Source organism: Propithecus coquereli, unplaced genomic scaffold (assembly GCF_000956105.1).
Source record: "Propithecus coquereli isolate 6110/MARCELLA unplaced genomic scaffold, Pcoq_1.0 Scaffold5, whole genome shotgun sequence".
Lineage (NCBI taxonomy): Eukaryota > Metazoa > Chordata > Mammalia > Primates > Indriidae > Propithecus > Propithecus coquereli.
In genome coordinates this window covers 1,662,848-1,680,751 of record NW_012150840.1, presented here as the reverse complement: position 1 = coordinate 1,680,751, position 17,904 = coordinate 1,662,848, and the positions used below count along the sequence as shown (strand labels likewise).

The window sequence follows — 17,904 nt, the reverse complement described above, 5'->3', positions numbered from 1 at the left end:
TTGAAAGATGCTGAACTCAAAATTCAATTTTGATTATTGATTTGAATGTTTTTATCATTGTCACGTTAGAATATCAATTTTCTTGCTGTTCTCCAAAATATTTTTAAAACCTGTTACAAGAGGAGTGAATAGACTTTTAAAAAAACCACTCGTCTTCCAAGCAATGGAAGAGTCGGTGACACGTCCCTTCTTTTAGGGCCCCCTCTCTGCCTGCCGCACCCATTCCCGGTTGAGAGGGCTTGGTCCACGCTCCAGCTCGGGCTGAGGAGCGATAGCTGCGCGCTGCTGCTCTCGCCCAGGGCGCGATCTCGCTCTTCCGCACGACCCGCCGCTCCCGCCGCGTGCTCCGCGGGGTCTCTCGGGGCTGGCGCCAGGGGTGTGGGGGTGGAGCTGAGCGCAGCCCGGCCGGGTCGCTGGCCGATTGGCGTCAAGATCTGCTGTCGCGTCCCCGGCGCCCGGGACCTTGAGTGGCCTTTGGACCCCAGGGAGGGAGGGTGTGGAAGTTCGAGTCCAGAGGGGCCGTTTAGGTGGGTGGGAAAGGGAGCTGTGTGTGGCGGGTTCTTCCCTGCGCAGGCGGCTCTGAGGGAGAGTGTGTGTGGTGAGGGGGACGCTGGCGGGCCCTGTCCCTCAGAACCATCGCGGCCGCGTTCTGGGGGCCTCTCTCGCCTCATCCCGCGGGTTGGGATCCGACCCCGGAGCTACGGGCACGGCTGCGGGGAGGAGTGTTGCGGACTGAGGCGAGCCGCGCTTGTGTGGTCGGCCTCGGGCGAGGGGGAGCGAGTAGGCAGGGCGGGCGGGTGGTCGCCGGCGAGCGAATTTCCCTCTGTCAAACGCGCGGGCAGGGGCTCCTCAGATCTCCGGGGAATGGCAGATACGAACTCCGCCTCAGGCGTATTTTGTAATGCGAGTTGGCAGTCCTGTGAAAACTTCCACTTTTTAGATTCTTGGTGGTGAATTCGTAAATTTAAAATTACACCGTTCCTCTAGGTTTTACCTTGCTGTTGGGGAAGGACTTTCTTTAGGACTCTTACTACATGTAGTAGTGCACACGCCAAGAAGGGACGTATTCAGAGATTTATTTCAAAGGGAGATGCTTTTGAGAAATCTCGGAGTCTGTAGACCCCAGAAGATTGACCTAGTGCAATACCACGTATAAACAATTATGCAGGCGCCCCTCTTCCCTGAAGTTTGAGTCTTGCAGTGGCGTGCGACAACTGTTTATTGCGTGCCTGTTAGGCTGGGCTAGGAATGTAGCTGTGTGCTAAAAGGGCCCCTCTCCTCCCGCGTTCTTGCTCTACCCATATTTTTCTGTGAAGAATGCTGTATTTAAAAGGTTGTTACAGAATATTTGCCGTTTTGCGTATGACTTTAGAAAAATCTTATAATTTTTTTTTTTTCCTTTTGACATAGTAGCCAACATGAGTGACAGCTTATTTGTCAGTTTGGACAGACTTTTGCTAGAATTTGGTAGGTATAGAATGAAAATAAAGAAATAAATATTTGTATTATCATTTGACATTTTAAAAATGAAATCACAAAAGCATTGTTTATTTTAGTTTTCCAGTATGAGCAAGATATAAGTACTAAAGAAGATATTATTCAAAGAATTAATAGTAAGTAGTTTTATATGATAAAGATATTTTAGTCTTTTTGGGTTTTTTTTGGAATATAAGATAATATACAATTGTCCTGTTTAGGGCAATTTACAGTTGGCATTATAAATTTTGTGCCATTTCTCTCTAGGGACTAATAATGAGCTAGGCAAAACAGTTGTGACTTAACTATAATTTTTTGATAATAAATTTCTATATTCAGAATTTAATTATTTTGTGAAGAATTTTGCTTTAAGTAACCCCTTAAGTACAATTGAAAAGATGCTATTTTTCTCAAACATAGGTTGTTTCAAATATTTGAGTGAAAATTTTTAAATCTTTATAGAAATTACCAAAAATCAGGGCTAACAACTGATGGATGCCACATTTTCAGAGAGAAATGGCAAAGCAAATTAGACAAATACTGTATTTTAAGATCCTACACAAAAACTGTAAAAAATAGAGCTATTAATTTCTTAATAGTTCTGTAAAGGTAGAGTTTGGTTATCTTTCCTTCAATCAAAAAAGAATACAGGGAATTAAGAATTTACTTTAATCTTTGAAGAAATTATATAATTTCATTTTTTATCTTGTATTTAATCACTAGTAACAAGTGAGTCAAAGGTGCAGTTAATAATAAATTGACATGGAATTGATGAATAGAAATCTCACGTTTGTCAAAAACCCCAGTTTTATGTTAGTGTCTTAAATGGGTAAATATTTACATGATTCCTAGCATCATAAGATGTGATTGACCTTAGATGTCACATAATCTAGCTCTCTTATGTTAAAAGTGAGATACAGGGGACATTTATTTCTCTTCAATCCCAAACACAAATCCTTCTTAGCTTCTATGTCTAGGAGTGGGCCTGGCCCTGGTTCTCTGCTTTTTAGTATAGGGCTCTATCCATCTCAAGCCTCGCTTCCTCTCTGTTCTCTGGCTCGTCTCTTTTTAGGTAAGTTGCCATACCCCTGTTTTTCTAGTGTATTTGTTTTAAATTTATGATTTCTACCTTAAGAACATAAACATTTCCTTTTTCTAGAATGCTTTGAAGATATTAAAGAAACCAGAGTAACTATTTGTAAGATGCATGAAACTATAAATACAACAGATGAGGAAATTGGTCATTACTATAAACGTAGTGAGGAGATCAAAGACAGCTGTAGTAAGTGAGTATTTGAAAGAAATGAACTTTCAATAATTGTCATTAGATTACTTTATTTAAAGTTTCTGAGATTATAGTTGAAGATGCTGTTGCTTTAAAGTAGTATTCTATGTTGAGAAAATAATGAATCAAGTCTTAAATTGCCTTGTTACATGCCACCCTGGAAAGGGATCACAAGAGATTCAAAAGAAAAATAGAAGTAAGGTCTGTAATATCTCACTAATTAAGTATCTCACTAATTCAACTTCAATTAGTCTAAATACAGAATTATGAATAATCTAAGCTCAGTATATAAAATTTCTATTAGATAAATTAGAAATAATTTCCATCTTTGAATTTTCAAGATCTTATTTTTGTGTAGGGGAGTACAGCCTAAAATTTTTCAGAATAAAAGTATTCCATATTTTAAGAATTCGTACAACAAGACTTCGAGTTTTGGATTCTAGTAGTTAAATCTGGTACAAGGTAAACATTTTGAAACAAAGATGTGAATAGAACTTTATCATATATTACAAATACTTATTAAAAATGTTGGTTTTCTGTACTTAATTTTATGTGGACCATTGTCTTTGTATTAAGTACTATACTTAGAATCATATTTGTTTTGAAATATTTTGTTATCCAAAAATTTTAATAAGCCTTTTTGGTTTTTTCCATTACTTTTTTCCCTACTGGTTTTAAGAAATTATAAAAGTAACATATACCCAATAGAAAAATTCAAACAATATATACATGTATGATATAAAAAGTTTCTCCCTGCCTGCAGTTCACATCCCCTGCCTTGTCCTGTTCCACATAGGTAATCACTCTTAACAGTTGTATCCTTTTAGACCCTGAATATTTGACATCATTATTACGCACACACACACATCCTCAATATAGCTATCTTTCTTTTGCACAAAAATGAGATTATACCATTCTGCAACTTGTTTTTTAAATTTAACAATATGTGATACAAATTGTATTATACATGTAATTATGTATAGATTTCATTCTTTTGCCCAGCTCCATAGCATTTTATAGTGTTGATGGATTATCTTAAGTTATTTAACCATTCTCCTATTAATGAACATTTAGGTTGTTTCCATTTTTCCCTATTATAAACAGCGTATACAGATATCCTTCCATATGTATAGATGTATTGCTCTAGAATAGATCCCTAGAAGTAAAATTGCTAGATTAAAGAGTATGTGCATTAAAACATTTGACAGATAATAGATAATACCAAACTGCTCTCTAAAAAGATTATACTAATTTATACTCCCATCAACAATGTATGAGGAAAAATTTTTTCTTTATACAATAACACATTGATTATTATAAAGAATATTACTTTTATAAATAGAATATGAATTATTAAAAATGTAAGAGAGTTTCTATTCTCTCATACCCTTGCCAACACTGGAATTATCAAAGTTTAAATATTTGGGCAATCTGATCAACAAAATATTATATACTGTTGAGCTTTTATTTTGATTTATGTTTTATTATAGTAGGTTTTACCAGTGGTTTTCCTTAATTAGCTGCATTGGGTGCCAGAAAAGTACTGGTAGTTTCCCCTTAGAACCTACCATGTCGTAAATAAACTGTACTTTGTACAAGCTTAATCTCTGCTGTGGTCCGAGGAGAGTTAGTAGGATCTGTTCCTTTTAATGTTTAAATTCATGAATGCCTCTGGTTCATGATTTCAGCATGCTGGTTAAGAGACTTAAATGTGAAATATGAATACATTAAAGCACTAGAAAAATATAGGTGACTATGTAATCTTTGAGAGACTTTGTAATCTTTCTAAGTATGTCACCAGAGTCAGAAACCACATAGTAATTGATTGATAAATATGACTACATACAAATTAAAATGAAAAACAGCCCATAATGATATGAAAGACAAAAGAATAAACTAGGAAAAAGTCAAATAAATGTTGATTTTTAAAAAATATAAAGTACTTGTGGAAATTAATAAGAAAAAGAAAAAGCTCCATTAGAAAAATGAGCAAAGAAGGTAAACAGGCACATACTAAAATGAAGAAATACATAAGTCTAAAAAACAGGTGAACAAATGCTCAATCATACTACTAATAATATCTAAATTAAAACAATAATTAAATGTTATTTTTTTGCCTTTAAGTTTTGCAGAGATTTAAAGAAAAGTAACACCTACTCTTTTGGCCAGGATATAGGAAAATCAACTCTCTCATACACTGTAGGAGTGTATACTGGGATAAATCTCTTGGATGACATACACGTTTTTAAAAGGCTTTAAAAATTAAGCATGACTTTTGATTATATAGTTCCATTTCTGAGAATTTTTTATAAGGAAATAATTCGGGATTCTCTCAGAGATGAGAGAATGTACAATACAACCTTGTTGTACAAGGTTTCAACCTTTCTTTCCCTAGCACTACATTTTAAAAATTTATTTTTAATTGACAAATAGTAATTTTTTATTTTTATGGGTTCCAGTATGATGTTTTGATCTATGTATACATTGTGGAAAGACTCAGTTGAGCTAATTAACATATCTATCACTTCACCAACTTTCCATCTTTTTGTGGTGAGAACATTAAAAAGCTATTCTTTTAGCACTTTTGAAACATATAACACATTATTATTAATTGTGGTCAGTAGACCACAATAGACCACTAAAACTTATTACTTCATTCTGACTGAAACTTTGTATCCTTTGATTAACATCTTCCTTTTTCCTGTCCCCGCCCATCCCCAGCATCTAGTAACCACTTTTTTATTCTCTGTTTCTATGAGATCAATGTCTTTAGATTCCACATGTAAGTGAGATCATATCAGTATTTGTCTTTCTGCACCTGGCTTATTTCACTTAGCATAATGTCCTACAGTTCCATCCATGTTGTCTCAAATGATGGAATTTCCTTCTTTTTTAAGGCTGTATAGTATTCCATTGTATGTATATACCACATTTTGTATATCCATTCATCTGTTGACGGACACTTAGGTTGCTTCCATTTCTTGGCTATTGTGAATAATGCTGAAATGAACATGGGAATGCAGATATCTCTTTGATATGCTGATTTCAATTCCTTTGGAATTGAAAAGAAGTGGGATGGCTTGATCATATGTAATCCTATTTTTAGCTTTTTGAGGAACCTCCATACTACTTTCCAAAATGGCTATATTAATTTACATTCCCACAAATAGTATGCAAGAGTTCCCTTTCCTCCACATCCTCACCAATACTTGTTATTATTCGACTTTTTGATAATAGCCACTCTAACAGATGTAAGGTGATACCTCATTTTGGTTTGAATTTGAATTTCCCTGATGATTAGAGATATTGAGCATTTTTTCATATATCTCTTGGCCATTTGTATCTCTTTTGAGAAATGTCTTTTCAGATCCTTTGCCCATTTTTAAATTGGGTTATTTGGGTTTTTTGCTTTTGAGTTGTTTGAGTTCTGTTTCAACCTTTTTTTTATGATAAGAAAACATTGGAAGCAACTCTTCCATAACTTTCAACATTATGGAATTGGTTAAATAAATTTTGGTATATCCATATGAATGAACACTAGGCAGTCAATAAAATTATGATACAGGTGTTAATTTATTGACATGGAACGATGTTAACAATATATTACAAATTGAACAAAGAAGATTATAAAACAATATTCATAGTATGAACCCAATTTATTAATTGTACATTTATATAATTAGAAAAAGTCTAGAAGGATGTACATCTAAATGCTTATAGCAAACATCTTCTCAGTGAGCATATATTTTTAATGCGATTTTTAAGTACTGAGAATGTATATATGTGTAACCTTTGACTTTCTAAAGCCATTTTTGAGAATATTTTCTAAGGAAATGATCAGAAATTCAGGCTAATATTTAACTGCAAGTTCTGTTCAGTAAGAAATAAAGGAATATACATTGTTACATGTCAAGATGATCTCAATGATGTTAAAATAAATAATTATAGTAAAATCTGGAAACAATTTATTAAAATAATAATAGTAGTTATTATTCAATGTTGAGAATTTAGATGATAGTTATTTTCTTACGTATACTTTTCTATGCTTCCAAAGTGGGCATGTATACTTTTTGAATCTGAAAAAATAAAAAAAGATTATAAAAAAGAAAAAATATTCAAACAATACTTAGAATGGAAGCTGCTATGATATATACTTATTTTATATTTTTTATATTGATAATACCTTTTCTGGTTATATAATAAAACATGTAGAAGATGAATATTCATTTTATTCTTACTGTCTGATTTTATAATTCATTTTGGCCTAGTTTCTTTCTTTCTAGCTCAGAATAGTATAACGCCTATTTTTCTAAGTATCTAAGGAGAAAAAAAGCCTCTCGTTAGCCCTTATCCTGGCTCTTTGAATGCTTACTGCAAAAGAATTTTTTGGCCAAGATCTTACAAATATGATGAGAAAGAAAGGCTGATGTTGTGGAGTGTTCTGAGTATATAATAGGAATGTCATAGCAATACATAATCCAGCCATGCCATGTTTGTTCCTTCCCTAGTCATGGTTCACAAACAGGTTCGATGTAAGAATTCATGAATATTGATATTAGAGCATATGAGTACATGAATGGAGGTAGTGGTGGTGATGGGAGATGGGAATATTTTTCTTAATGTAAGCTTGTTTTCTCCAGGAAGGGAAAGATTCGCTTCTCTTTAAATGATTACATTCATTTTTTATTATCTCTATCAATTTGTTTATCATTCTGAGGTGCTAATTATAAATACAACTTTTTTTATAGCTGGAAGCCAACATGTGATGTTTTTCATAAGCATGAAGATTATATGCAGGACCAATTTACTGTTTATCAAGAAACTATTGAAAAAGACAAGTACAGTACATATATTAATTTAAACTTATCAATTCTATAAGTAGTATTACTAGAGCACGCTTTGTAAGAATCTTAATCGAAATATGTAGAAATTTGGTACTTTGAGGGAATTTTTTTAAAGTAAATGTAGTATTTTGGACTCCCTGGGTACAGCTGGAGGTCTGCTGATTTGTTATAAAACTCTATCTAACCCTGGATATGTTTAGATATGGCCTTAGATATAAATTATTTCTCAATACCAGTTATTATAGCAGAATCCTTCAATTAATGATCTTTATGACTGAACTGTTATAGGCAAACACTAGGATAATAGTTACTTGTAGAATTAGTTTATGAAAAACTTAGGATGCTGATTTTTGAAGGGTACTTTATGTCAAACTTCTGTTTTTTAGCCTGCTTATTTAGTGAGGTGGCTATATTCTAATGGAGAAACACCAATACTTGTGTGAATTTATTTTATTATGTGTATAAGCACATTGTCTTGGAGATTAAGTGTAAATACTGAATGTAAGGAAACAAGGCAAGAGACTTTGAACACATATGTAGCATTAAAATTTCACCCAATTTAAAAAATTGAAAAATTTTTTTATTTTTTTGAGACAGAGACTACTTCTGTCACCCAGGCTAGAGTGCAGTGGCATTGTCACAGCTTAGTGCAACCTCGAACTCCTGGGCTCAAGCGATCCTCCTGCCTCAGCCTCCTGAGTAGCTGGGACTACAGGCACATGCCACCACAACAGACTAATTTTTTTTTCTATTTTTAGTAGAGATGGGATCTTGCTCTTGCTTAGGCTAGTCACAAACTCCTGACCTCAAGCAATCCTCCCACCTCGCCCTCCCAGAGTGCTAGGATTATAGGTGTGAGCCACCATGCCCAGCTGAAATATTTTCATTTTTGACATAATTGGATGAGAGCAGTGTCTATTTTTATATTTTAATTAAAAACACGTGTAAAATTTAGAATGCAATGCCCATTATATTCAAAGATAAGTCTTCAGAGAAAGTAGAAACTAAAGTTATAGATTTAGACTTCATGGCATTTGAAATCATGGAAATAGATGAGAATGCTCAGGGAAATATATGGAGCAAAAAAGAGGAGAAAGCTAGAGTACACTGTCATTCAGAGAGTAGGCAGAGGGTGGAATTTACGTTGTTATTTATAGACCCTGCCTCATTTCAAAAAGGATTTAGATGATTTGTATAAATAATACCATAGCATTAAAAAACTAGATTAAACATCAAGACTACAGGGAAGTAAGGATAATATAGGAAGATGAAGGCTTTGGTCAAGTTAGAAATTCATTCTCTGTGGTCCTGCACACTTGTTAGATACAGACACAAATTAAGCTTTGAAATTCCTAGTAATCAAGGCATTGTGGAAATATGATCAGTCTGAGATTCAGAGTGTTTGTTTAAAAACAGTTCAATTGCTTGGGATAAGTAGACGTTTTTCCTGAGGCCTGAGAGAAATTTCTCCCCTGGGTCCTCATAAAAGGGAAATTGTGGTAGTCAGTATCTTTAGTGACCCTCCCCGCCAAAACCCAGTGTATATAACTGCTTCTTATAACATCTCTCAATGTAAATCATGGCCATAAAACATTAATTCTTAAAAATGATTGAGAAGTTAAAGGAAACCAGTCCAAATATGTACCTCTCTGATAGTATTTGTTGCAGATGACTTCTCTGAGCTAACCAGAGCTATGAAAGTGAAAACAGCTATTTCTTTCTTAAACTAGCCACATAGGTTAACTGAATTGATGATTCAATACTAGGCATTTATAAAAAGAAAAGAATCCATTTATTGATATCATGGAGTAATGGAGGAAGTAGAGGCACCAGCTCCTTGTTTCTCTTAATCTCCCATCCCTGACCCAGGCATTCATGAAGAATAATATAGCTGGCAACAGATGAAATAATAATGGTGGGAGTGGGAGTTAAATTGAAGAGGATTAAGGAGTGAACAACTCAGGTGATGAAAACAATAGAGTTGAGAAGTGTGGTGGAGTTAAGGAAAATATGAAGGGCAAACAATATTGAGGGAAGCAGGGATAAGTAGATATTTGATTTGCCTTTTATGCTTAATTTAGTAGAGTTTAACAAGTGATATTTACAAAGCCTTTAAATCTATTCTTGTTATATAGACATCATCTTTTTAAATTTTAACAGAAAAATGTATCATGGCTATATATGTCAGTATAAAGATGTTTTGAAGCAATACCAACTAAAATACTCAGAAACACCCTTTTCACGTGAATATTATGAGAAGAAAAGAGAACATGAAGAAATTCAAAACAGAGTGTTGGCATGTACTGAGCAACTAAAAATGAATGAAACTATTTTTATGAAATTTCTAGGTATTAACCTTTTTTGTTATATATTGTTTTAATTATAGTTTCTTTGTAATGAAAAGAATATAATAACTCAGTCTAAACTATGACTTTGTTTTTCAGTGCCTGCTCCCTTTCCATCACTTACTAAATGGACATTACACATGTATCCACAATAGTATTTCTACTTATAATTTTTCATAGATAAGTATTATTTTTGTATTTTAATAGTTATTGTATTTCTTTCATGAGAATCACAAATCAAAATCTGATCAAAAGTCATGGATATGTTTTTGTGTTTAATTCAATGATTTTAGAGGTCACTTTAAAGGTCATCTGGGACTAGTTTTCATATATGTGCATGTGATCAGAAGCAAGTAATTTTAGTGAGAACAAAATGGTATATGTATCTGGCTTTAAAGTGGCATATCTTAGGAACCAAACCAATGAAAACATCATCTTGCTTTGTCTTACCAAAGTTAATTCCAATTAAATTGATTATTACTTGTTAGATTGGAAGGCAGTAAGGAGTTGAGTCACAATTATTCATTTATCTGTGGAAATTCATTGGGAACCTACCTTGTTCCAGGCGGTACTGAAGAAGATACAGAGCTTTCTTATAAGGAGCTCACAGTTTAGTAAGGAAGACAGACATGTGAATAAATAATTCTAATACATTACCACTGTAATAGATGCTTAAGTAATTCTTAATTGGTCTAAGTCTCACCTGTTTGTTAGAGAGATCTTCCCTGATGATGAAGTTGAAACTTTAATCCTCTTTCAATCTCCACAATCCTTCATATGCTTTCCTATCAGATTATAACTCCACTGTTTGTACTAAGTCTTCTTTATCCCTGCATTCTACCTTGCTTCCTGTCTGCTTCATCCTAAAGCATCCTTTTAATTCCTCAGCGTATTGCTCCCTCCATGTTTTGTTTTTAGCCTATTCTATTTTTAGTTGTTCATTTCCTGCCCTTCTGTGCTTTAACTCCTCAGTGGGAAGTGAAAGAGGCTGGTAGATGCTGAAGGTACAGCAAGGGTTTAGGGAGTTGGATGTGGGATGGAATGAGATGTAAGTTTTCATGACAGACAAGAAGAGGTCAATGGAAATAGGAAGAATTGAAGAGTAAGATTTAAATACCTACATCTAACATTTTAAACTGAAACTTTTGAAAACAACATAACCTTAAAACCCCTGACATTTTGTGTTGTAGCATATAAGTTATATATTTTTAAGGCAGAATAGGAAAAGTCCGATAAATTTTCTCTGGAGTTCTAGTTCAATGTCACTATTCTATTTATGTTTAAAGTCTCCTAAATGGATTATAGAGTAGTTTAGGAAATTGTATTAGCTAATAACAATTAAGGATGTTTACTAAGAGCTGAAAATCCTTACTTGAAATTGGTCATAAATCCAGTTCAGGCAGAAAGTTCAGAGGGAAGATCTACTTCTCTTCTGAGTTCTGCAGGGTGCGCTGATGAGTCTTACAGAGCAAGAAAAGGAAATTGGGTAGATTTTTAATGTCGGCTTTGGAACAAATAAATAATGGAAGTGTAAGAAATTAAATTTGGACCTGAATCGATTATGTTTTAATAGTCGTGCCAAATGACATAATGAATTTGGGCAAAACAAACAAAATATTTAACTGAAAGAAAAAGTTCTAACAAATATTTTGGATGAAATGTTATTTTTAAGCTCAATATATAGCATAGATAAATAATAAATTATCTTTGTTAGCCTTCCAAATGTTTATGTAATTCTTACTTCTGTTTTCAGATACTGTTTTTAATATTGCTTATTGTTTATATGGAACATACATATAAATAATGTCATAGAATATTAATTATTTCTGGTATAAGTATATTATAAATGTAAAATATACTTGCATGACATAGTTCCTTAACAGAAAAAGGGTTAATCTGAGATGTAAAACACAAGACATTCTGAAACATGCTAGCAATTTTACCAGAAGTTCCTCTGAATTGAAGAAAGAAGTAGATGAAAAGGAAATAGAAATTAATTATTTAAACCAGGTATATATTTTGTTATATATTTACAATTTATGTATTAATGTGTAAGTATAATGGTATGTTGGTTGTCAGTCTTAGAAGAGCTATTTTTAAGAAAGCCTAAATATGGGGAAAGGCTTGAGACAATTTATTTGCCTTAGAGTACCTTTGGAGCCAAAATGTCTTTTAGGTACTGAATGTATTCAACTTTGAGTTTGGGGGAATAGTTTAGCTTTCTTTGAGGTGTGAGGAATGAAGATGAAGAAAGAACAAGATGTAGCTTAATAACAGGAATTTAAAGGTATTAAAGAGCTACACCAATGTTTTTAAAAAAGGGAATAAGACAGTAAACAGCTTAAAGAATTTAATCTTGAAAAATTTGTGACCATAGTTTATAATCCTTAGAGAGCTAGGCTAGAACTAGTTTAGCCTTTTGAGATTTTCTTAAATACATTTTTAATGTCATTTATGGGAATTATGGCTTTTATTCACATGGGTATGAGGACCCATTAAAGTCAATTCCAAATTTTGAGAAAAAATTGAATATAATACTTAATTTTCTAAATTTTTAAAAAATTCTGTTAAATATTGTATATTTATCATTCATAGGTATACATTGCCAAATAATATTAATATAATGTTACTAATGAGAAGAAAGTGGATGCCATTTCTTTTAAAATATTTGGTAACTATATCCCTATGGAAATAATCAATGTCTACTTTGCTTATGACTGTACTTATTTAAAAAGACAGGAGTTTGGGACTGGGCGTGGTGGCTCACGCCTGTAATCCTAGCACTCTAGGAGGCCAAGGCAGGAGGATTGCTTGAACTCAGGAGTTCGAGACCAGCCTGAGCAAGAGTGAGACCCCATCTCTACTAAAAATAGAAAGAAATTAATAGGACAACTAAAAATATATAGAAAAAATTAGCCGGGCATGGTGGCGCATGCCTGTAGTCCCAGCTACTCGGGAGGCTGGGAGTTTGAGGTTGCTGTGAGCTAGGCTGACGCCACGGCACTCTAGCCCAGGCAAGAGAGTGAGACTTTGTCTCAAAAAAAAAAAAAAAAAAAAGACAGGAGTTCATTGAAATCTACCTTTGCTAATGGAGTTGTAAGGAAAAGTTAAAGGGTTGTGATTTATTGTTTTTGCTTTTCTTTAATTTCAAAATATTAAGGGGGCACAAATGTTTTTGCTACGTGGAACACTTTTGTAATGCTTGAGTCAGGGCTATAAGTATGCCCATCACCCAAATAATGTTCATTGTACCTGTTAGGTAGATTTTTTTCCCCCTCCTCTCCTCCCTGCTGCTTGATTTCCAATGACTTTTACTTCCCTCTATGCACATGTTTGCCCATTGGTTAGTTCCAATTTATTAGAGAGTACATGTGGTGTTTGTTTTTCCATTCTTGAGATACTTAGCTTAGGATAATGGTCTCTAATTCCTTCTAAATTGCTGCAAAATTCATTCATTTTTATGGCTGAGTAGTACTCCATGGTATACATATACCACATTTTGTTAATCTGCTTGTGAATTGATGGGCACTTGTGTTGATTCCAGATATTTCCAACTGTGAATTGTGCTGCAATAAACATTTGAATGCAGGTGTCCTTTTGATAAAATGACTTCTTTTCTTCTGAGTATATACCCAGTAGTGGAATTGCTTGATTCAATGGTAGGTCTACTTTTAGTTCTTAGAGAAATCTCCATGCTGTTTTTGATAGAGGTTGTACTAATTTGCAGTCCCACCAACAGTGTATAAGGGTTCCTTTCTCTCTACATCACACCAGCATCTATTGTTTTTGGACTTTTTAATAAAAGCCATTCTAACAGGAGTAAGATGATATCTCATTGTGGTTTTAATTGGCGTTTCCCTGATGAATAGTGATGTTGAACACTTTCGTATGTTTCTTGGCCATTTGTCTGTCTTCTTTCGAGAAGCATCTGTTCATGTATTTTCCCCACTTTTTAGTGGGGTTGTTTTTTTCTTGCTGATTTGTTTGAGTTCTTTGTAGATTCTGGATATTAGCCCTTTATCGGATGAGTAGTTTGTGAATATTTTCTCCCATTCTGTAGGTTGTCAGTAATTTGTTGATTATTTCCTTGGCTGGCTGTGGAGAAGCTTTTAAATTTAATCAAGTCCCATTTATTTATTTTTGTTGTTGCTGTAATTGCCATTGGTGTGTTAGTCATAAATTCTTTGCCTAGGCTGATATCTAGAAGAGTTTTCCCTATATTTTCTTCTAGAATTCTTATGGTTTCATGCCTTACATTTAAGTCTTTTATCCATCTCAAATTAATTTTTGTGAGTGGTGAGAGATAAGGGTCCTGTGTCATTCTTCTGTGTGTGGCTATCCAATTTTCCCAGCACCATTTATGGAATAGGGCTTCTTTACCCCAGTGTGCATTGTTGTCTGCTTTGTCAAAAATCAGTTGGCTGTAGGTAGATGGTTTTATATCTGGATTCTGTATTCTGTTCCATTGGTGTATGTCTCTGTTTTTGTATGAATACCATGATGTTTTAGTTATTGTAGCCTTGTAGTATAGTTTGAAGTCTGGTGGTGTGATGCCTCCAGATTTGTTCTTGATTTATTGTTAATTTTGACCCTGTTTCATCAACTCCCAATAAAAGATAGTGAATACTACCAGAAATATAAATCTTGTGATTATATGGAAAAAAATCATATTCATTAGTTGAGATAAAATGTATGTTTCTTACTATTTTGCAGGTAATTATTTTGTTTTATTCTCCCATTTTTCTATTTAGCAGATTGCAAGACTTTATGAAACTAAGAATCTTTCAGAAACTCTGGAAGAAAAGAACAAAAATACAGAAAAGAGAAAAGAATTGAAAGAAAGGTATAGGTAAATTTTAAAATTGGCCTTTATGTGAACAGATATTCTGCATCTAAAAGTTTGATTCTGTAGTCTATCCCAAGCCACTAATATTTGCATAGTATCTATATAATTTTTGGGGGAGGCTATTTTCTATTAATTTCTTATGAAAAATATTAATTTCAATATTATGAGCTAATACTCCAATCAGCTTGTTTTTCAGTAAGGCCAAGTATAATGTGTAGAGAGAAATAAGGTAGCAGCAGCACATCTGCTGTTCTATAACCTGTCAGTTGTATAATTTATCCAATTTCCCATGATGGGTTAGCAGTAGGAGTAAAACAGAAGAAACAATGGTAGGAACAGCAATGTATTTACTTTTTTTATTACCCTGTCACCAGCTTGACCAGTTCTTCTTTGCTGCAGAGAGTGAAGATCAGTCAAAGCATGCTATTAAATCTGTGGCATCATATTTCCTTTTGTTTTCTTGGTGATGTTCTAATGGTGATGAAATGGACATCAGTGGTGGAGGCATAAAAAAAGATTGATATCACCTATTATTGTGCGACAGAAAAATAGTTTATTACTATTGCTGTTTCTGATCAACTTTACTTATACCCTTTCTCATTCTTCTTAAATTCCTTTGCTCAGTCTCCACAGGCCTTCTCCTGGTTTTTCAACACTCTCCTCTCCCAAGTTAATTTCTGTGATCCTACTTCCTTAGATCTGTTATTTTCTTGATTCCCTCATTCCCACATATCACATCCATGGCAGTATATCTTTAATTTTATAGTGAAGTTAATTGAAAAAAAACTATATAAATGTATAGAATTTTACTTTAATGATGATTTTGTAATATAAAATTCTGTATATTGAGAGAAACTTACATAAATTTTTAGTCATTTTTTACGCAATATATATTTTGATAGTGTATATTCTATTTTTTTGATTTAGGTAAAATTCAATGAAACTATTCTTCCACTAAAAAACTTAAAAGGCCTATTTATGATTTTAATACTGCTTCACTGATTTCTGTATTCTTGGCTAGTTGGTTTGTTTCTGAATAAATATAAAGTTTAAAGTATTCTGAAATCTAAAACATGCTATTTGTGGTTGAAGTTTTGGTTTAAAATGTTTTTGATACATTAAAAAGGTCTGTTAAAATGATTATGTTTTAAAAATAAGAGTGTGTTATATTGAGAAGAGCACTAGACTTCATCAGAAAAAGTATATTTTTGCTCTGATACTACTAGCAAGTAATTTAATAACATTGGGCAGGTCTGTTAAATTCTCTGGAACTCAGTTTAATTATTTGCAAAATGTGGAGTTTTAATTATATAGTATCTAAATATCCCTTCTAGCTTTAAAATATGTTAATTTTTACTTAGCTTATATGTAATGTTATTCACCCTTCTCTTTAGAATTTTTGACAAAGATGAACATGTACTTGTATTGAATAAAGCCCCTCAAAGCAGTCAATTATTTCTTCCTTATGAATCTCAGAAATTCGTAAGACCAATAAAGATGCATTCTTCAGAATCAAGAGTTACAGGTACAGTATCTGTTTATTATTCAGAAACTACATTTTCTTTGCAAACACACAGAAGAAGAAATAGAAAAACAATTTTATCAATTTGTATAAGCAAAGACAAACAATACTGGAGACCTATAGATTCAGGAAAGTACCACTTTGAATCTTTCTGAGAGCAAAGTATGTCTTCTATATCTAACTTTTTTTCTCTTTGAGAAAGAAATCATTCACACAATATATTTCAAAATATCTGGTCTGGTTGCATAGCTGTAAGGGGAGAATAAGTAATTATATATTAAATATTTTTCATCTGAGGAGTTGTATTATCAATATGTGTGATTTAAGCAGGTAGCAGACTAGTGTTAATAGTATCTGTAACTTGGTCACTGAGATATTTGAATTATGTCCATTTGTGGATCTCCAGATTAGATGAATTATATTGTGTTAGATTAACTACACTGGCTAGTTTCTTTTTCCCCTGTCATTGATATTACCACTCTGTCTTCTTTGGTCACCCATTATAAAAGTGAAGTTTTGTCAGTTAGCCATTTTGTCATTTCACATTCATAGTTGTTGTAATAACTATTATATAATAAGGAATTAAGAGTTTTAAAATAATTTCATAATTCCATATTTTAACTTAAATATTCGTGTAGATCTTGATTTTCTAAATTATAAGGTTAGGTTAAATGTTGGGGATGATATTTGATTCTGTCTCTAGAATTGATTTGAAGTAGTACTATTTAATAATCTAGATAAAAAAGAAGAAAGTTCTATGAAGCAGTCAAAGCTTGATATTATTGACTTCAGACAAAAAGAAAATGACACACAGGTAAGTATTTCTTTTTTGATAGTATAAATTAAATGCTTGCATTAAATAAGGCATGCACTGCAGTTAGGACACTGTATGTGTGTATGTGTTATAAATATGTTAAATCAGCCATCAGTATAATCTCTAAAAAGGATAAGGTCTAAAAAATTTAAAAGAGTTTCAATGTGGCGTTCTGCATAAATACTGCAACCTGCTCCCTTGCCCCTAAAAACTAAAAAAGATATTTAAATATGCCAAGACCTATAATTAGTAGACCAAAAACTGTGAAAAATCTCTGAAATAGGAAAACAGGGTTGAGTTGAAGAGAGAAATTGTAGCCTGGGACATGTGCAGGAGAATACTGTATGTTCCACAAGATAAATCCCTGGGGACAATGAATAGGGTAATTGGTTGAGTTACCTCAGTAGGAGTTAGTTTAGTTAACCCCTGTTCATCCCATATTCACTGTACCCTTGGCCAGGCATCAGCAATGGAATGACTGTTTCTCAGTGGAAGCAGCAGTGAGTATGGGAGCTTTGGTGAGAGAGACAGGCAGATACCTTGGGTGGTTCTTGATGCCCATGAAGAACAAGGAACATACAACCCAGAAAGCTAACTGCTGATGTCACACATCTTTGTCTTCCCCCATTCTTCCTAAAAATAGTCCAGTGGGAAATCCTCAATGAAAAACATAATTGTTCTTCCATTAATTCATAGTTAATACCCTACACAGATATAGGGTAGTGGTGATCAAAGTAATTAGTGAAACTTGTTAAGTTTAAATATGTATTAA

At 33.5% G+C, this 17,904-nt stretch overlaps 1 protein-coding gene across 1 annotated transcript in view; it reads left to right on the top strand.

Moving 5' to 3' along the window:
- Positions 1–470: 470 nt before the first annotated feature.
- LOC105819720 (chromosome unknown open reading frame, human C14orf39) overlaps positions 471–17,904 on the top strand; it is a 48,331-nt gene continuing 30,897 nt past the window's right edge. Inside the window, exons 1-11 of the mRNA XM_012656028.1 lie at positions 471–527; positions 1,411–1,467; positions 1,557–1,613; positions 2,636–2,762; positions 7,510–7,599; positions 9,766–9,953; positions 10,050–10,092; positions 11,840–11,960; positions 14,702–14,793; positions 16,191–16,321; positions 17,056–17,132. Of these exons, the coding sequence (XP_012511482.1) occupies positions 1,419–1,467; positions 1,557–1,613; positions 2,636–2,762; positions 7,510–7,599; positions 9,766–9,953; positions 10,050–10,092; positions 11,840–11,960; positions 14,702–14,793; positions 16,191–16,321; positions 17,056–17,132 (975 nt within the window). The 5' untranslated portion in view covers positions 471–527; positions 1,411–1,418. The remainder of the gene's footprint in view (positions 528–1,410; positions 1,468–1,556; positions 1,614–2,635; positions 2,763–7,509; positions 7,600–9,765; positions 9,954–10,049; positions 10,093–11,839; positions 11,961–14,701; positions 14,794–16,190; positions 16,322–17,055; positions 17,133–17,904) is intronic.